The sequence below is a fragment of the Liolophura sinensis genome, chromosome 3 (genome assembly GCF_032854445.1).
Source record: "Liolophura sinensis isolate JHLJ2023 chromosome 3, CUHK_Ljap_v2, whole genome shotgun sequence".
NCBI lineage: Eukaryota > Metazoa > Mollusca > Polyplacophora > Chitonida > Chitonidae > Liolophura > Liolophura sinensis.
In genome coordinates this window covers 24,854,244-24,875,232 of record NC_088297.1, presented here as the reverse complement: position 1 = coordinate 24,875,232, position 20,989 = coordinate 24,854,244, and the positions used below count along the sequence as shown (strand labels likewise).

The 20,989-nt window shown below is 39.4% G+C and overlaps 2 protein-coding genes across 2 annotated transcripts in view; both read left to right on the top strand.

Annotated features, from left to right (window-relative positions):
• The window catches only part of LOC135464177 (WD repeat-containing protein 35-like), a 36,455-nt gene extending 33,885 nt beyond the window's left edge, over positions 1–2,570 (top strand). The window contains 1 exon segment of the mRNA XM_064741677.1: positions 118–2,570. Coding sequence (XP_064597747.1) covers positions 118–283 — 166 coding nt within the window. The 3' untranslated portion in view covers positions 284–2,570.
• A 1,365-nt stretch (positions 2,571–3,935) lies between these two features.
• LOC135464176 (dolichyl-diphosphooligosaccharide--protein glycosyltransferase subunit STT3A-like) lies at positions 3,936–20,848 on the top strand. Its single transcript, XM_064741675.1, has 16 exons — positions 3,936–4,024; positions 5,585–5,717; positions 5,940–6,122; positions 6,333–6,478; positions 6,963–7,160; positions 8,326–8,436; positions 8,903–8,983; positions 9,889–10,045; positions 10,417–10,569; positions 10,805–10,887; positions 11,254–11,415; positions 13,385–13,573; positions 14,693–14,809; positions 16,563–16,665; positions 17,603–17,791; positions 18,493–20,848. Exons 2-16 carry the CDS (start codon positions 5,609–5,611, stop codon positions 18,636–18,638), a joined length of 2,127 nt encoding a protein of 708 aa, XP_064597745.1. The 5' UTR covers positions 3,936–4,024; positions 5,585–5,608; the 3' UTR covers positions 18,639–20,848.
• Positions 20,849–20,989: the final 141 nt, after the last annotated feature.

Here is a 20,989-nt window from a genome sequence, read left to right as displayed (position 1 = left end):
CCCCTCTTCAGGATATGAATTTCGCTGGGTGCCAAAATTTGTGTCTTTCCTGTCTTAAATATTAAATTTTTTCACCTATAATTAAGCTTTTCATGTACTCTATTTCTCTAATTTCAGGTCAACCGTCTGCCCCAGCTGCGATACAAAGTTTCCCACTTGCATCGTGACAGGAAAACCTTTGCTAGATTACCAGTTCTGGATGTGCGGGACATGTAAACATCGCGCATATGAGGGAGAAATTGGCCAACGACAGACCTGCCCACTATGCCACTCAGCTGTGTAACCAAGGCAGTTGTGAACTTCTGGCTGTTTTTGTTGCACCTGTTCTGTGTTGTTTTGATAACAGTCATGTTGATCTCCGTCCTTGATATGTGATAACAGTCACATTGATATCACACATTTTGTACAATGTCATTTTTATGAAAGCCAAAGTTTCCATGTGGAACAGACTACCTGTCTTGCACTATTGTTACATTTAGTAATTTTGATTGTTGTGGTGTGCAGTTGATATTCCAAGCCGCTGCAAAACAGGATGTTAGAAACTTTTTATGGTAAATAATCCCTTAAAGATGAGTATGTGGTGAATTTTTTCCTGTTGTTTCTGTGACATATCTCACATCTCTTTTATGAGGTAATGTTATGTATGAAAGTGCATGTTTTTGGTACAAATAGGACAGATAGATCTTGACAAGGAAATGCGGAATCAATGAAAAAAAAAAAGACAAATCCCAAGATGTATTTATTTCAGTAAAAAAGTTTTGAAATACTGTTTGCTAGCAGTGATGAGGACACAATGTGTAAATTCCTATACCATATATATTTGCAGATTCTGTTTGATTTGGACACCACCTTAAACTACATGTACATGGACATATAAATGTACCTGGGCATTTGGGACCAAAGTGACCCCTAAATTCCTCACTGTTTATCAAATTATTATTATTACATTAGGTCTAGTTTTTCATTGGAAGTGTTTGATATTTGTGTTTGTGTACGACATAATTTTATATTGCTGAAGATCAATGGGGGAACTCATAAAACGCCATCCCACGTGTATCAAGACGGTCCAAAGCTGTGAACTCATGTGTTCTTTCCTTTATTATGTCACAATTATCGGTGTAAGTGTGCTTATAAAACACATATGAACTGCAAAGTCACTGAAGAAAATAATGCATTCTACTGTCATTTGGACCTTCTGTGTAGCTCATCCTTGAGTGTCCCATTTTCGGAGATAGACATCCATGGCCTGTGATGCTAATGCAGCACAGTGACCCAGGAGCCTCTGAAAAATGCTGGCTTCCTCTCTGGCCGTACACGGGAAGATCTGGCAGCGATCTGCAGATGTTGATGGGTTTCCTGCCACCATAATACTGTCTGCAGTCATATATATGAGGAATATTCTTCATTACAGTGTAAAACACCAATCAAATAAATAAATTCCTGGGGCGGTTACACTTGGGATTTTACCCAAAGGAACATCTGTGAATTGTGAAAAAATGAAGAATATACGTTAAAATGTTGGTTTGATCCACAGATATAATCTCTAGGTGTGTACATGGAAACAGTTCTGTGTAAACCCATTACAGTCCACAGTTCTCTAGCCAGTGTTTTTTGTGAGAACAACCAAAAAGAAGTTGACTTTCCATTAGTTTTAATTTTAGGCTCACAAGGTGTATTTTAAAAAAGTAGAGTTTGACAGTAATTTTTCCAGGTCTTGAAAATCCTGGAAAATATGAATTTTAAGCCTGGAAACATCCTAGAAATTTAAAATCTTGAGATTTATGTAATGGGCTGGATGCACTTCGGTGTAATGGGGTAGTGCATTGGTGGTTTTTCAACCTCTGCTATAGTTGTTGGTGCATCAGTTTGTATATCTGGGAATGCATCATGTACACCTCATTTGAGCATTTTAATTGAGTTGTGCAGAATGAGGATCTATGATTGGTTGTGAAAAACAAGATATTTAACTGTAAGAATCTCTATCTGTCACCATAGTAAATCAGAAACTTGCTATCTGTGTTGTGGATATTATTTGGCAGCATCTTGGCTGTGAAGATCAATTTTGTTGCTTCACATTAGCCTCCCTCCCCTCACACAGCGAAGAAAATTGTCAGAGCTCACCTGGTCATGTGGACCTTCAAAAAAAGCCTAAAAGATATTTGGTATTTACATGTGTTTTGAAATTCTACTGAATGTGCCATGCATTTCTGCAGGGTCTTTCTTTTACTTTGGTCAGATGTATAAGCATTTGGAAAATAACTGCGCCATTTCAGTACAAGCTGAGGTGAATTTCATCCATGTTAGTTAAGTAACGTATCTGTGTTAAAAGTGTATTATCATTATACATATATAATGATATGCAAAAATATAACTATTCTTCTATGTGAAAGGAAAAAGAGTGATGATGAGTGATGTTTTAGCATGTATCTGGATTATTTATTATTGAAATTAGCTTGAAACGCATTGTTTCATAAAAGAAAAAGAAATTAAAATTTCAGTATACAGGTGAAAAGATTACCTGTGTTGTTTTGTGATGTTAACATTCGTTTTTAATGTATGGAAACCTAGGTGTGCAAGTTATTTTTTTTTCTTAATTGTTAGAGTGTGTGTCTTGAAGTCTGAAGAGGTGGGATAAAACCCTAAGCATACATACATAAACCTAGCTGCAGTCATATAAGTGAAAAATTCTCACAGGTGTATGTTTGGCGTGTGTACAGATGTTGCATCTTGCTAGTCCAAGCAATCAAAGTGCTGCTGCCTGAAGTGTCCTATCAAAGACACCAGACATGACACCTCACCCTGTCACACTGTACTGACGCCATTTCCCTTGTCTAACCTCTTGGTGCTGAGCGCCAAGCGAGGCAGCAGCAGGTACCATTTTACAGGTACAAGTCTTTGATATGATCTGACCAGGTATTGCTCTCCGAGGTCTCATGACTTCGAGGCGGACCCTTTAACCATTTGGACACCGTGGTGGCATGTTTCTTTTACCCATAAACCTGACTGCCATTGTAGAAGTGAAAACTTCACGAGTATGATTTTCAACATGAATGAAATAAATAATGAGGGGTATCCAATGGCCACTTATGTGATAACCAATGGCCTATTATGTAATAACTAATGGCCAATTATGTGGTATCCAATGGCCACTTATGTGGTAACCAATGGCCCATTATGTGATAACCAATGGTGAATTACATGGTAACCAATGGCCAGTTATGTGGTACAGTTACCAATGATCAATTAAAAATCCTTTCTTGGTTGAGAGGGTTAGCATGCCAGCACAGTGCAATGTCCCTGAAGCGTCTCGTGTGAGTTATGTCCTCTCCGACCGTACATAGGAAGGCCTGCCAGCAACGTGTGGATGGCTGTGGGTTTTCCATAATGCTGGCTGCTGTTGTATAAGTGAAATAAACTTGAGTACGAAGTAAAACAAGAATCAAATAAATCAATGAATAAAATCTTTCCAACTGTTTTTATTTTGCAGTTATTTACACCTTAGTTATTCTACTGACCTGAACAAGACTTAGGATAAAGGAAGAGTATAAGAAATATAATTTCTCATTCTCATTTTCGGTATGTGATTCATAACTTTCTTTTTTTTTTTTTAACAAATTTATCATTTATTTTTAGCAAATTTTTCATGTGAAGAATGTTGATGTAGTACACCTGCAAACAAAACTAAGTAGCACCCAGACTATAATGTTTCATTCTATAAACAGCGTATTTGACCCATATTGTCATGGATAAGGTTTCAGGATAAGCACAAGATAAAGAAGGTTGATAAATTTACATGCAACACGAGAATCACGGTAATTGACACCTCCACTTGGGACCCTTATAAAAGTCCACGTCGTGCAAACATGCTATTTCAGCGTTTTCCACCAATCAAGGGCGTTGTTACAAGTGTCATCGTCTGTCTCTTCCAACTTCCGGTCTCGTCCGTCCAGGACGAAACTTCGAACATCAACTCTTAAATCAGGAAACTTCGGGAGATTTTTTCCTCCCTGGAATAAATTTGAAGGTAGGACAGGTAAAAGTTGTTTATGATTATTAAAATGCAATCTTTGTCAAAGTTGTGACTATCGCACTTCACACCGAAATCGCTGTCAAAGTGAGCGACCCGGCATTTGTTGGGCCGTTTCATGTGGCTAGTGGCGTGGTGATGTGGCAGTGCAACAACAACCGTGTACAAACTTCTGTTCATCTCAAAGTAATGACTTAATGAATAATTAATGGCTCGTTTTTTTGTGCAAAATTTGATTTTTTACAACGCCGAGAGAACAGCTTGGCTTATGGTTAAAGGTGTGCATAACTACACCCCATTTGAAACACAAAATACGCTGCTCGTGATGCTGTGTGAGAGAGTGAGTGAGACAACTGTATTAGACGGATACAACTGTGGAGACTGAGGAATAGATTTTGCAGTGGTGTGTTTATGCTGGTAAAAGTCTTTGCTAAAAACAATGTTACAATTGTGAATTACGTCCAGATTGTGTTGCATCTGTCTTGTGAAAAGTTACAGGAGCATTACAATGGTATCTGTCAGGTAGAGACCCTGTGTCATTCTCCCATTCTTTTGACCACCATCGTGATGAAACCACATGGAATCGTTCACTCAAAAACATTATCACTGACTCTTAACTCACCTGCAGCAGGCCAAGAGGATAAGGTGTGGAGAAATGACCAACCAAAATTATAGCATGTTAAACAACAGAACAATCTGAATAGGTTAGACAAATTGTGAACATCTCGTGTACTTATGTAGCTGTGGAGCGGAGTTTTGTATTCTTCCATGTTGTTTTGTACAACACAGCACATTTGTTAGCCTTTCAAAATACCCACGACCATAGCAGGAATTGATTTCTTCAATTGGTCACTGTTTCCCAAGCAGGTTAATCACAGCAACTTTCAGTATTATACACATCACAACACACCGAAAGTGAAATCATTATGGGAAGTGACATCTGTCCTCTGATGTCTTCACCTCACAGTACAATTTATGTAAATGCTGTGTGTATGTTTTGACTGAGCTCCTCAATACTGAAGATAAATATGATGTTCAGACTTTGACATGATGAAACATTTTCATGAAAAATGTATTCTGTGAGCATGACATGACTCGGTATCCCCAGGAAGTATTTTGATTAAGGGGACAAAACCACCATGAAGTGCTGCCTACATGTACATCTGCTAGATGAGATTGTCATCATGCTTTCATAGTTTCACTTTATTGTGAATTTTACATTGATTTTGGTGTTTCAAACAGTCATGATTTTAAAATATGCCAAGAAAACATGCGAAAGAAGAAGAAAAAACAAAGAAAAAGAAAGTAGAAAGAAAACATACAGTAGTTCTTCAACCTTTTCACAGGTATTTATTCAAGCATATTCTGAAGGTATTTTTCTTTCTTTTTTGTGAAACCCTGATACTGGTCAGTCCAACCAATGTAGTTTTGTCTCCAAGTTCAAATTAGAAGTGTGCAAAAGTTGCACATTCATATGTGAAAGTGTTTAGGAATTAGGATAAAAATATATAATGAAATTATAATGAAACTAAATTTGCATGGATATTTTTGTTACAGAGGACTTTGAACTGATCAAGAAAGATGAAGACGGCGCCGCACAAAGGCCCTGGCTCATGGCTGTTCAAGATGTCACCAGACAAGCAGGACACGCTGCTTAAGTTGGCCATTCTTACCATGGCTGCTATTCTCTGTGAGTAAACTATAAACTCAACCATTAACCAAGTCTAAGTAAGCTTTGTCTGTTGTAAGGCTCGTCTAGCCCTGCTGACAAATCTGCAGATGACCAAACTTTGATCGACATACAGTGATTAGAATTAAGTAACATCAATCAAGAAATATCTGCTCAACTTCTCCTTCCCAAAGTCATCTCTCCAAAATAGTGAATGATCCAGAAATCTGTGTTTTCTCGCAGCATTTGCGACTCGTCTCTTCTCGGTGTTGAGATTTGAGAGTGTGATCCACGAGTTTGATCCGTACTTCAACTACAGGACAACACGATTCCTCACTGAAGAGGGCTTCTATAACTTCCACAACTGGTTTGATGACAGGGCATGGTACCCCCTGGGCCGTATCATTGGAGGCACCATCTATCCAGGTGAGAAGATTTGGTAACACAACAGTGGTATACGCAGTTTCATGGGGTAAATATATATAAATACATAAAAATTTCTGGAACAGAATTTGGAAGAGAGATACCTGAAAAAACAACTGGACAACAAAAATTTTTTTTTTTTTGTAATGGACCAGCACAATAAAAAATATGCACATTAACTAATTTGACCTGCTCCATATATTTCAATTGCAGGCTTGATGGTGACTTCGGCCACTATTTATCACTTTTTGAGGTTTCTGAACATCACAATAGAGATCCGTAACGTATGTGTGTTCCTCGCCCCACTCTTCTCCAGCCTCACTACGCTTGTTACATACCAGTTCACCAAGGAACTTAAGGTAATTCCCAAAGTGACATAGGTTCTCTCATTACAGTGACACAGGCTTTACAAAGGGAATTTGCGTTCAGTGTTACAGTTAGTGGGGCCTTGTTGATGATGGATAATCTGATGCTTCTGTGGTAGTTAGCACAGTAGTCTTTCACCACCCTGATTTGTATATATATGCATCACACGTGGGGAAAAATGACCCGAGAGTCTCTCACCAGTGTGGTCGCTGTGAGTTCAGATCCAGCTCATCCTGTCTTCTTCTTCTGCTGTATGTGGGGAGATCTACCACCAACCTGCAGATGGTCGTAGGTTCCCCCGGGGCACTGCCCAGTATTCTTCCACCATAAATGTTTTCCCAGGGCACTCCGATTTCCTCTACCTGTAATATTGATTAATTATGCTATAGTTTGTTTAGCCTTTCAACAAAGCCATTCCACAATAAGATCTGTAAACACAAGTAAACAAGTGTGATAGTTGAGTGTGTGTGTTTTCAGGATGCTGGTGCGGGCCTGGTGGCTGCTGCCATGATTTCCATCGTCCCTGGTTACATCTCGCGTTCCGTGGCTGGGTCGTATGATAATGAGGGTATCGCTATATTCTGTATGCTGCTGACCTACATGTTGTGGATCAAGTCCGTGAAGTCCGGCTCCATCTTCTGGGCATCGCTCTGCTCTCTGGCGTACTTCTACATGGTAACAGGATTTAGTCTCATACACTGGTCCCGCTTTACTACATGTCTCAACAGTCAAGAAAATTGCGCATTTGGGAAGGTCTGCCAGCAACCTGCAGATAGTAGTGGGTTTCCCCCGGGTTCTGCATGGTTTCCTCCCACTATAATGCTGGCCGCCGTCGTATAAGTGAAATATTCTTGAGTATGACATAAAACACCAATCAAATAAACAAATAAATCAAGAAAATTGGGTATCAAATAGGTCATTTTCAAAGTTAAAAACTTTATAAAAAACCCCTGTTATGATATTCTGTTACTTAAACTTTATCCCCAGTAAGGATATTTTGGTCCACATTCTCAAAATGTTGTAAATCAAGTTTCTCATGACATTTTTTTGCACACCTCATCATCATAAATTTGACCCAAAACACAATCGTGGCGGCTATATATAAGCATCACATGTGAAGCGGTTTTGGGAAAGTATTTCCTTACAGATATGGCTAACTTTTCCACACCAGTAAAGACAAATTTAATTGTAGTTTGTGAGGTGGGACAAGTTCAATTACTTTACTTTTAGATTTTATAGCTACATATCATGGGAGACTTAATAAAAAAATCACCAATCAATGACTGTTGGCGATTGGTTGAAAATAGCGAGGCTCACGATGAGGTAGATTCATATCTTGATCTATCACAATCACAACCTCGCAACACTAATCTCCATAGCTGGCTCTGAGAATGATTTCATCTCTTTTAGATGTTTTATTCTTGTCAACTTTGGTACATTGTACATTATATCTGGATATTTTGTTATTAAAATATTTTATGACTTCAGCAGAAGCCACATCAGCATTCCAGATAAACAGCAAGGGGCCTGTTTTACACGACGGAATCTGAAGCAGAATGAATCAAATGGAAGCGAACAGCTGATAAAAATGAGCATGGATTTGATTGGATGTAATTCAGAGTCTACCTCCATCAGCCAGGTCACCCTCTTCATTCTTACCTCTCCACAATTTGGCTGAAATATGCCGAAGAGGAGTTCAGCCATAATCATTCATTTATTGCTTATGTGGAATGCTGATGTGGTTTGTTAACGATAGTAGATATGGATTAATGAAAATAAATGATATGGCCTGTGCTTGCCTGAGGTTGTCTCCCTTTACAGTGTCCTCTTCTGTCTGTAGGTGTCGTCCTGGGGAGGTTATGTGTTCCTGATCAACTTGATCCCTCTTCATGTCCTGGCGCTCATGTTCACTGGCCGATTCTCACACAGGGTTTACGTCGCCTACTCAACGGTAGGATCAACTCCTCATATTTAGTTGAATTAAGTTGAAGTTTTCATTTAAAGAGAACCTATTCAGCGAATCATTGGGGGAGAGACTTGGTGAAGGAACGGAATAAAAACATAACTGAAATCCAGATATTTTGTCCAGTCTTAATATTTTTATATTTTCGTGTTGTTCAAAGCTTTCCCATCATGTGAATGTGTGTTCAGTGGAAAACTTGCAGAAAAAGTCCATATTTACCGCAAATTTGACGATTTTTTAAAAAAAATTTTATTTGTATATTTTCCTTTGAGATTGGAAAAAGATTTATTCTGCCCGCAAAACAACAACAACTTAAATTAGCGTGGCCTTGCTTCTGGGTGATATTGTCAAGGTACATGTATGGGGATGAGACATTTTGTTACATGTTATATTGCTCTTTCTTGGGATTTACTTCTCATGTATTTTTCCCTTGTCACTCTCTTTGTGTTTTCAGGTGTACTGCCTGGGTACCATCCTTTCCATGCAGATCTCGTTTGTGGGATTCCAGCCTGTGCAGTCCAGTGAACATATGGCGGTAAGTCCTTACTACCATTAAGGCAAATGACAGTAAATTTTGTCCCAAAAGGTGCACAGTGAAATAATATACGCCGTAAAATACTACCTCTAGTGCTGAAAACTGTCGTCCTAGCTTTCAAACTAATCTTTTAAAATAAGCCTTACTAAGATTAATAAGACACAGAATCCAGCAAAATGTGCCACTTTGTCGTGATCAAAATTTGAGATTTTTCACTGCATACACAGTTACCATTTTCACCAGACCTGCTCTCTCTACGGCTGTTTCTAATTATCAGCTGCAAGGAAAAAACAAATGAACTTCACATCCATCGTTTGAGTGTTTGGTGGTTTCATTCATTTTAACCAAGGCCGAAGCAAACAATTTATGAAAGACTGTCCCCTTAAATCATTATTAAATGGTTGAAGAATAACAGAAATATTTAGATATTGACTATGGGGTATAAAATCTCAACTCATTGAATCAGAAATATCTGAAACATCTGTTGAATCAGTCGTTCACTTGAAGTTATTGTATAAAGACCTATTCACATGTTTTGTTTTGTTATGGTGTGAGTAGAATCTTAGTTGAAAGAAAAATAAAGGCACTTTGCTAACAAGTTTCAGTGAGTTATTAAAACTGTTGCTCAACCTTCACCAACCAATAGCTTTGAAATCACCTTCATGGGACTTGAATTAACCTTCCACTTTCAAATCCTAGCAAATTTATGTTCACCTTCAAGCTGTAAATCCTTGGGGAGATTTTCTAGTGTTTTTATTTGACAAATCAATACAACAAAGTCCTGACAGGATATCTCTTGCTAAAAATCTTTCAGTTTTGGACTAGCTGTGTGTCAAATATGTGATTTCTTTCTTTTTCCTGTCACTATTGTTTAATTCTTGTGGAATGTGTTTGTGTTTTCCCAGGCATTGGGAGTGTTTGGTTTATGTCAGATTCATGCCTTTGTGGACTACGTGCGATCCAAGATGACCTACGAACAGTTCAATGTTCTTTTCCGCACACTTGTGTTCGCTGTTGGGGCTGTTTGCACGGCAACAGCTGCCGTTTTTACTGCAACTGGAAGTATCCTTTTGTGATGCGGAAGAAATTCAGCCAGTCTTCTCATTGTTAATACCATTGTCCTGCACTACATGTAACTGGTAAAAAAAAACATATAGGAATATTTTGAAATGTTAAAAAATGCATCTGAGATGTGCGTTGTTTTACTTTGAATTGAGGGTAATCTTCAATTCACTCTCCTGTAACTTAAGTCACATCAAATTCCTTGGATACAAGTTTCAGTTGACCTTCACATAATCTTGAATAAACCTTCACATAACCATGTATTGACCTTCACCCATCCTTGAATTGACCTTTACCCATACTTGAATTTACCTTCAAATACTCTTGAATTGACCTTCAAACACCTTTGAATTGACCTTAACCTTGTGACGAAATTTCTCCATGGACCGGCCGTTTTTACTCTCTCCTCGATCCGTCTTACGCCAAGAACAACATTCCCATCATCGCATCTGTGTCAGAACATCAGCCCACTACATGGAGTTCATTCTACTTTGATCTTCAGATGCTTGTTTTTATGTTTCCAGGTAAGATGTCCCCATGTGTCTTTCGTACTTGCTTATTATTATTCAATTTTAACAGTGCTGCTAAAGAGTACTGCTGCTTGTATCTATCTATCATATATATATATATATATATATATATATTTCTAAATGATTTTTTTTATTCTTTGCTTGTACTAAGAAGTTGAGAAATTAGAAGATCTCATGTGACATCTGCTTGACCCTAAATTATACCTGATCTGTTTTTGTGTTTTTACAGCTGGCCTTTACTTCTGTTTCAACCGCCTGACAGATGCTAACATATTTATCATAATGTATGGAGTAACCAGTATCTATTTTGCCGTAAGTAAGCTGGTTGTGATGTGTAAAATTAATGATGATATCAGCTTGCCATCAGCTTGATGTGTGTCAGAAACATAGACATTCTACATTGATTGATTCCTTTTGCTATCAGAGGTCATGCTCAATCAGTCTGGCTTGTTTCTTATATCTCTTGAACATGTTTAGCCATATCTCCAAACACTTACGCTTATGTTCGTCATGCACCTGTGCGGGGTGCCGTTAGCTCTTTGTTCTGACCTGTCTGCCATCATACATATTGACAAGTACAAGCTGTGCTGAAGGTAATTGCTTCTCAATAAATTATCAGTGATTGGTTGAGAGTTTGTGCATTGCATCTGCTGATTGGCTGATTTGATCATACGACAGGGAGTGATGGTGCGTCTGATGTTGGTGCTTGCCCCGGTCATGTGCATCCTGTCTGGAATTGGGGTGTCTGCTACACTCAACTCCTACATGAAAAATTTGGACTCGTCCAAGAGAGACAAAAAGTCGAAGAAGGTTGATGGCACTTACCCAATCAAAAACGAGGTGAGTACATGGAATCTGTGATGCAGGTTTGTATCCTTTAAACTGATTTCAGCTTCATTTGCATGTTTGGTAGGAATTCTAGTTCTTTGGTACAGTTTAATTGTACGCAGGTAACATTTAATGATGCAAATCAGGTTTAGTTTGTTACTCTCATTGAGTAATACTGGAGCAAGTAGAGGTTAAGGCAATTGGAAAGTCATTTGTTTTGTTTTGGCTGCATTTCAAGTTTATTGACAGAGAGACAGAGGACAGACAAAGTGCCTTGTTGAGCGGCATGTTACAGCTGACATATTATTTGTGAACATCAAAGGAAAGCTTTGAAATGCTTGAGTAACCAGATAATAATATAAACCAAAGTATCAAAAGAGACACCTGTCTGACAAGCTAGTATTGTGATTCTGTTACCTCTGACACAAGCCTCTGCAGCGAGTACAAACTCTGTGCTGGACTTTTCTCTCAGTCCAGTTCATTATTTCTGCTTGCTACACAAACCTGCCGTCGGCTTTCCGCTCTTACTAGTAGCGTAGGAGGGGGTCATGATTGGCAGAACAAAATGAGTTGTTCACAAATTTCAGCTTTTAAAGGAGAATAAAATTTAATTATCAGTCAGATACCATTGAAAAGAGTATGCTTTTCCTCGCAGGTGCATACCATAAAAAAATTTTAATATGTACCTCAAGTTGACAAACTATAAATAAAGTCAGCGCCAGAATCCGCTGTGGGCGACTCCATTTTGCCTAAGAACTAGTCCTGAATTCTTCTGTGTAAGGAGGAGAATTGCCGTCGGAAACCGCCGAAGAGGAGTTCGTACATTTCCAGCAGAACTCTTCTTCCCAGAAGGTAGTAAACAGTACATTTCATTTTCCGCTTGACGATCAGGAATCCGGAATGTTGGATGTAGGTTCCAAGTTTACAAGAACAAGCCGGCAGTTTTAATGACTCTCATTGGCTGAGAGGCAACACACCCCCCAGCATAACTTACAGGGTGTGAAAGATGGAGGACGCGAAGAACTTGGCGATTTATACCATCTTTGCCATTTTCAGGCTTTACGTGGGGCAAGGAAAAATCGCAAAATTATGCAGCAGGCACCACAAGATAGAAAAAGCGTGCTCTTTTCAGCCTATAGTGTCATGTTTTTAGGTTTTCTTCTACTTTAAACCTGAGAAAACAAGACTTGTGCGTGGTTATCTGAAAAGAAAAAATTTACAGCTATAGTTTTGATTCTGTGAATGCTTTCTGTGTCATTGACAGTTTAATTGATTAAACTGTTGCACCAAACATTTAAGAGTTATGGAAGAGTTATATATATATAACTGTAAACCTTTTGGGTGGAGATTTCTAGGGCTTGGGGGCAACAAATGATAGTTATATACCTTGATCACAAGAACCTTTACACTTCTTTCTTTTTGAAAGGTTGACGCAAGCAAGTACACACTCTGTGTTGGACTTCATTCCATTGTCCATTTCACTTTATCTACTTGCTAGAAGAACCTGCCTTCCTCTTTCTGCTCCCACTGGTCAGTGTGAGAGGAGATCATGATTGGCAGAACAAAATCCCCGAGTACATGCCCCTAGTTCACTTCTAGCAGACCTTTAGCGTGCCACTGGCTCACCACTAGCATACTTGTTGAAGGCTTCTACCATTCTTGTGCCATTCACTGAGCCATTCACCGAGCCTTCGTCTGCTGGGAATATAAAGTAAACACTGTGATCTGTGGATATGGTGCCTAATGCCACTGGCTCACTACCAGCACACTTGTAGCAGGCTTTTACCATTCCACTATCTTCAGCTAATCAATCAGTCCAGTGTGGATTTGAAAAAGAATCTGTTGTCTACCCTCTGCTTGACTCAATAAAGAAGTCCCTGGATCAGATGGGTTTCCATTGGCAATGCTACGAATAGTTAGCTTATACATTGATGTGTAAGTATACTTTGATTTTATCTTTCATTTTGATTGGTTGTTTCAGATAGCTACAGGTGTGGTTGTCATGGTGACCTGTTTCTTGATCACGTACACCTTCCACTGCACCTGGGTGACTTCAGAGGCGTACTCTAGTCCTTCGATCGTCCTCTCTGCACGATCTGGTGATGGAGGCCGAATCATCTTTGATGACTTCAGAGAGGCGTACTATTGGCTTAGACACAACACCCCCGAGGTGAGAAAGTCAGCATTAAACTTAACTCAGCGAACACTGAAAGTGTGTGAATGAAAATGCAACAATTGTGTGAAATTTTATTTAACAGACCGATTAGACCTATGTTCCTATTAATCCGAGATTGCTCTGACATTAGGTTTGACCAGCCACATTTACCCAAAACCAATGCCAGAGCACGCTCTATTCAAAAACCTCATGCAGTTATCTGCCGTTGTCAAATATGTCAAGTCTGTCAGCACAGCCGTTTGCTTTGAGCATCACCAAGGAATCTTGAGCCAACACAGCCTAGGAAATAACCGATTGACAAACTTATGATAAATCAAGAGATGAAAAGATGAGTAACTTAATTGTCCTCAAATATAAGTCTGTGTAGACACATTTAATATTTAATTTATTTCCCAAACACAGTGACAGACTGCTACTGCAACTGCATCAGATTTTTAGATGGAGCATGTTCTGACGTTGGTTTGAGGCCATCGTACACGGCACAAAATATTTGCCAAACCTAATGTCAGAACAATGTCAGACTCATCAGTACGCAATCATTGGTACACAAATGAGGATTAGAGCAAAAATTTGATTGGATGAACAGCAGACAAAAGCTGAAAGTAACTGAGCTCCCAAAAAAATTTGTATTAGTTTAGCTCATGCTTGCTTCCTCTCCAGTCTTACATGAAAAGGTCTTCCAGCAGCCTGTGGAGGGTCGTGGGTTTCCCCCAGGCTCTGCCTGGTGTCCTCTCCTCATAATGCTGGGCGTCGTCATATAAGTGGGAGATGTTTGAGTACAGCATAAGACACCAATCAAATAAGTAAATAAACCCAAGAAAATCTTCAGGGCTGATAATCACTAAATGTGTGACTCAAAGTGTTTGTGCTCAGTCCGGCAATTCCAAAATGATTAGTTTGCCAGGATGTAGTGAATTTTCTACGCAATTGGCGAGTTTGTCTCACAACTGTGAAATAAAGCTAAACTTTCGAAAAGCTAAGAGAGGCCTTTCTTGCATTAATTTTTTTGAAAACCATAGCACGTGTGAAAATTGGAAAAGCAAACCGGAATATATTTTGAATTTGGAAAAAACAAGTGAGAGATATTTACTGGATAATTTTTCTTTTCCTCAGGATGCGAAAGTGATGTCGTGGTGGGATTATGGGTATCAGATAACGGCCATGGCAAATCGGACGATTTTAGTGGACAATAACACATGGAATAATACACACATATCAAGAGTTGGCCAGGTAAGATAGAGGTGACCTACTGGCAGATAAGATAGAGTTGACGTACTGGCAAGTAAGATAGAGGTGAAGTACTGGCAGGTAAGATAGAGGTGACGTACTGGCAGGTAAGATAGAGGTGAAGTATTGGCAGGTAAGATAGAGGTGATGTACTGGCAGGTAAGATAGAAGTGACGTACTGACAGGTAAGATAGAGGTGAAGTACTGGCAGGTAAGATAGAGGTGATGTACTGGCAGGTAAGATAGAAGTGACGTACTGACAGGTAAGATAGAGGTGAAGTACTGGCAGGTAAGATAGAGGTGACATACTGGTAGGTTAGATAGAGGTGATGTACTGGCAGGTAAGATAGAGGTGAAGTACTGGCAGGTAAGATAGAGGTGAAGTATTGGCAGGTAAGATAGGGGTGATGTACAGGTAGGTAAGATAGAGGTGACATACTGGTAGGTTAGACAGAGGTGAAGTATTGGCAGGTAAGATAGAAGTGATATACTGGTAGGTAAGATAGAGGTGAAGTACTGGCAGGTAAGATAGAGGTGACATACTGGTAGGTAAGATAGAGGTGACATACTGGTAGGTAAGATAGGGGTGATGTACTGACAGGTAAGATAGAGGTGAAGTACCGGCAGGTAAGATAGAGGTGAAGTACTGGCAGGTAAGATAGAGGTGACGTACTGACAGGTAAGATAGAGGTGAAGTATTGGCAGGTAAGATAGAGGTGATATACTGGCAGGTAAGATAGAGGTGATGTACTGGTAGGTAAGATAGAGGTGAAGTACTGGTAGGTAAGATAGAGGTGACATACTGGTAGGTAAGATAGAGGTGATGTACTGGTAGGTAAGATAGAGGTGAAGTACTGGTAGGTAAGATAGAGGTGATGTACTGGCAGGTAAGATAGAGGTGAAGTACTGGCAGGTAAGATAGAGGTGACGTACTGACAGGTAAGATAGAGGTGAAGTACTGGTAGGTAAGATAGAGGTGACGTACTGTGGCAGGTAAGATAGAGGTGAAGTACTGGCAGGTAAGATAGAGGTGACGTACTGACAGGTAAGATAGAGGTGAAGTACTGGTAGGTAAGATAGAGGTGATGTACTGACAGGTAAGATAGAGGTGACATACTGGTAGGTAAGATAGAGGTGACATACTGGTAGGTTAGATAGAGGTGAAGTACTGGTAGGTAAGATAGAGGTGACATATTGGCAGGTAAGATAGAGGTGACATACTGGCAGGTAAGATAGAGGTGAAGTACAGGTAGGTTGGTGGTTGCGAGTGGGAAAACGGTTTTGTGTAACAGTACTGTTGTCAGTAGGATTACATTTTCTTAGCAGTGCACAAATTCTAAACATTGGTTGATCAGATGCTGATTCAAAAATATTGAACATTTTCATTCAGTTCTTTTAAAGTCGTTAAGTATGCTCATTTTATGTTGAGTAGGAAGTCTGTCAGAAGTATTAAAACGCTGATTTCGCAGTACTATTATCTCGCCTAAAGCATTTTGATTGATTCTGATTAATTCTGATTGATTCATCCAGCTTTATGTAGCCAGGCTTTTTTGACATTTGATTCATTTTATATCAGAAGAACTGAGATGTGGGCATTTCAAGGTCCTCGTGTGCTTTTGAAAGTGTGTGTTTACTTGCTAACCTTGAAAATCCAGTATTTTACTCAGTTATTCCCCTTTGAAGGAATCTTGCCAAGGAACAGAGGTTTTGGTCAGCTAAACTTCATGGTGTATATTCATGTTGTTGTTGTTTGTAGGCCATGGCGTCACCAGAAGAAAAAGCTTACGAGATAATGCGCGAGTTGGATGTGAATTACGTGCTGGTCATATTTGGTGGTTTAACAGGCTATTCGTCGGATGGTAAGTTACCCATGAAGGACAGCTGGACTGAGCAAAACACAAATAATGGCAGCTTCTAGTCACATTGGCTTATGTGGTATGAACGTACGTTGTAATCTACAGGCATTCTGATGTTCCAGTCCAGACAGCTAGTCTGGAATTTTATTTGACGCAACGGAAAAAAGTTTTAGTCAAATATTTACTTGACATTGGGTAAACTTTGAAGTCTACAGTAAATATATTTTAATGTTGAAATGTTTTCACAAAAAAATTTCCCACTGGAAAGTGTGCATTTTTTACTCTTAAATTTCAGTTTGCTTTATTAGTCAGTTGGGTAAAACGTATGAATTAAGGACAAGATAGGCCTGTTGACAAAGCTGCAATGCAAGCCCACAAAGAACCGGACACCTGTTCGTGTTCGTGATTAATCTTGCTATAGAGATCTCAACATCTGATCTTTCAGATTAGCAAGGGTTGCTAGTTTGATCTAATATGTTGATACAAGTGTTTCACAGAATCCTGTTTGATCACAGCACTTTGCTAAACTCTTCTAGTGGCGTGTTGCGAGGTAACTTTAGTCTTGTGGCCATTAAATGGTAATTTCAGCAGGCCTCCGTAGCCGAGGTGGTTAGCACGTCATCGCGGCATTGCTAACCGAAGCCTCTCACCAGTGCGGTCACACTGGGTTAAATGTCCAGCTCATGATGCTTTCCTCTCCTGCTGTACCTGGGAAGGTCTCCCAGCAACCTGCAGGTGGTGGTGGGTTTACTCCTACCATAATGCTGGCCACCGTTGCACAAGTGAAATATTGTTTAGGACAGCATAAAACACGAATGAAGTAAATAAATAAATAAATACTCTTTTCAGCATGGTTTGAGGGTTGGAATTCTCAGTTCCAAACGTCTTTGAGTAGGGATTGAAATTGATCAAATGACTAAGGTTGAATGCCGTGTTGCAGACATCAACAAGTTCCTGTGGATGGTGCGGATAGGTGGCAGCACAGACCGCGGGCGACATATAAAGGAGCAGGATTACTACACGCCCCAGGGGGAATTTCGGGTAGACAAGGAGGGTTCCCCGGTACTTCTCAACTGTCTGATGTACAAGATGTGTTACTACAGGTTTGGGGCAGTCTACACAGAGCAAGGTAATGACCACATTTACTGTACGAGATCTCCTGGGTATAATTCTGCTATAACCTTATTTGTGAAGCCCGTTGTCAAAAGAAAAAAATATTACCGTACATCTGTCAGTTGAGTCTACTCATGCAAGCCTCTAGTCTGTTATGGTGGCTAAAATGATGTCATGTCCTCACTTCATGAACATTGTTATGTATGTCAAGATGTCGTGTAACCATAGTTTACAAATAAGTGATTTTTCTCTACCTCGAGCATTTGAAAACTGCACACTGTGTGCACTGTGAAATTCTGTCACAGGTGGGCTAAGTTTATAAATTAAGGTGTTAACAATTAAACAGCAGATTCATAAAGCAGGGAAACCTCATATCATATTTCTCTAGCTAGGTCAGCTCCTCAGTTGACTTCCAGCTCATGTGCAGCCCATCTACCCTTGACCTATAATAGCTGGACTCCTGCTTTCACTGGATTGGCTGTAGCTTTCTGTCAGAAAGTTTGTCAGCTATCAGGTGAAGAACAGTTGTTTTCTCGGGGCACTGTCCAGTTTCCCTCGCTTGTAAAATGAAATATTCCAGAGTATATTGTTCATCTCCAATCAGGTAAATAAATTAAACATGCATGAAAAAGCAGCTATGAAAAGAAACAAATTTTTCGTGATTTTCTTGAGTGCAGCAACTTCACTACATTTGTTGTCTTTGTTTTTTCTCCGTAGGTAAGCCGACTGGGTACGACAGAGTTCGTAACACGGAGATTGGTAACAAAGACTTTGAGCTGGACATTTTAGAAGAGGCTTACACAACAGAGCACTGGCTTGTACGCATCTACAAAGTCAAAGATTTAGAGAACCGAGGAATTTAATTCCAGAAAAAAAAAAATATTCTATAATCATGAAATAAATATAGCCATTTTTTTTTAAAACATCATAGTGTAGCATGACATTCCCTGCTGGAAAGGTATGAAATACATTGAATATTAAGATTATTAAGATTGTGATAATTTTGTAAGAATTATCACAGAAATTCAGAGATTTTTGGCTTCTGCCATAAAGAATAACTTTAGATTTCTCAGAGCAGTTAATCTAATATGGCAGTGAATTTAAAAGAGGAATGTATGAATATCATGATTTAAGCTTAAATGACCAGTTTTAAGTGTAAAGCTGTGTTAAATATGGAAGATTGTCAGTATTGTAAATTAGAGATCCATCATCAGTTTTTATCCAGCTGTATAACTTAGCAAAAGCTTATTTCAACTTGGTGTGTGTTAGACCATGGACCAAAACCAGGACATTGTCGCCACTGTGAAGGCATAGATTTCCTTGTGATGTAAAAAGGCCTGGCAACACCTACAATGTATACGTTGATACATACTACAGCGGCTAACAAGTGGAGAACCATTTATAGCGCAGGTTTATTTAGTCCTCATGTCATGCTGAATTTTGTACAGGTAACTGTTAAAAATGACACATAACACATTTCAAATTTGAAAGTATGAGTGGTTATATTGTACACACATCTGTAGTTAACATACATCTGTAGTTGACATCTGCCTACATTTACACTGTGTGGTGTATTTGTGACAGGAATGCCTTCATCAGGATTACTGTATATACTCTATATATGTCTACATGCATATTACTGGTATGGATTTCACATTGGTACTGCTGACTACCCAATAAAAAAAAATGGAAATATAATTCAAGTTTTTTTGTTCTAAATAGAAAATGAGCTGAAAGGTTTTTCTTGTTTTGAGTTGAATAGTTTTTATTAAGTAAACAGTGATATATCTTTGGATGGATTGTGGTTTATAACATGCTTATCTTTGCATCACTAGAACATGAGGATGTTGGTTCAGTCCCATTCTCAGACTGGTGATCCTCAAGCTTCCTCGTGCATAAGGAGGTTTATGTAGTCTTGCATGAAGTTCATTTGGATCACTTCCCTTTCAGCAGTATGGCCTATACCTTGAGCTCTCTCAGAGTGAAAATCTGTGGTTCGCATATGGGAAAGTTCATTAATTCCTTGTCAAAGGCCGATGGATAACAAATGTGTGAAAACTTCTTCAGTAATGGTGTTGAACAGCATACAAATAAATAATGCTCATCAACATGAGGCAGATACATCCAAGGCTCTCAATGTTATTAGGCAGCATTGGTGACCTTATTGCAGCAAGCATATGTCTGGTGTTTGTGTATTAGATCGATGTTTTACTCTATGCTCTGGACTATTTAGTGCCAGAAAGAGGAAACTTCTCTCTAGAAACCTGACATTATTCTGATGTAAAGTCACAGCTGGGCAAGACACCACTGGTCACTGAAATGGGGTGGTCATTTCTTGGGATGATCCATTGGAAAGTTTGACCAACAACGGTTCAGGTCCTGTCTTCCCTGCATGACCAGCTGCGGATTTGAACCAGTGATCTGTACGACCGGAGTCCATCTTTTTAACACTAGACTAAGGGGAAATGCCTTCCAAATAATTTTAAATTGCTTAAACTTACACTGTTGTATTCTATAGTGAAATGAGTTTCCACAACATGTCTGTGTTCAGAAGTATTGAGACAGATGTTACAATTAACACTGTCACAGTGTCAACGTTGCAACTTGGCTCCTCAAAACATGCGACACAGGAAGGTCCTGTTGACAAGACAAGACAAGCATTCCTATGAAGATGGCACAGGCGAATCGCACCAGCAAACTACACCCGACATTGATCGAAACTCTTACACTATGGACTCCCAAGAAGTCCATACCATTTCTTTCAGACAGTATGGTTGACACATGTCAGATAGTACTGCAAGCCCAATAGATTCAGATGCCTCAGCCAAGAGTAAGGGAGGTAAGTCTGTACAGCCATAAGGTTGCTCAGTAATTGAATCTCATCCACCTGGCATTGCTTGGTGATGAGGTTGTGCTGGAGTTCTGCTTCAGGTTTTGGGCAGGTGGACGGGGCACATACATGTACCCTGTCTCCCCCATAGGCACTAGATCTTCTGATTCTAGGGTAGCCTCTGTTCTTCAACCATTTACTTGTCGTTACCATAGCAATCCTGTACAAATGAAGGAATAGTACATTTGTATGCTTGGGTTTTAATGTTAACAGTATGTCAGTTAAATGATGACAAGGAGTTAAATGGTGTGTGTACAAACACTGGGCCTTCTTGAGGCAGGGTGGGGTCCATGCTGCCAAAGTGCTGCTGCAACTGTTGTATCA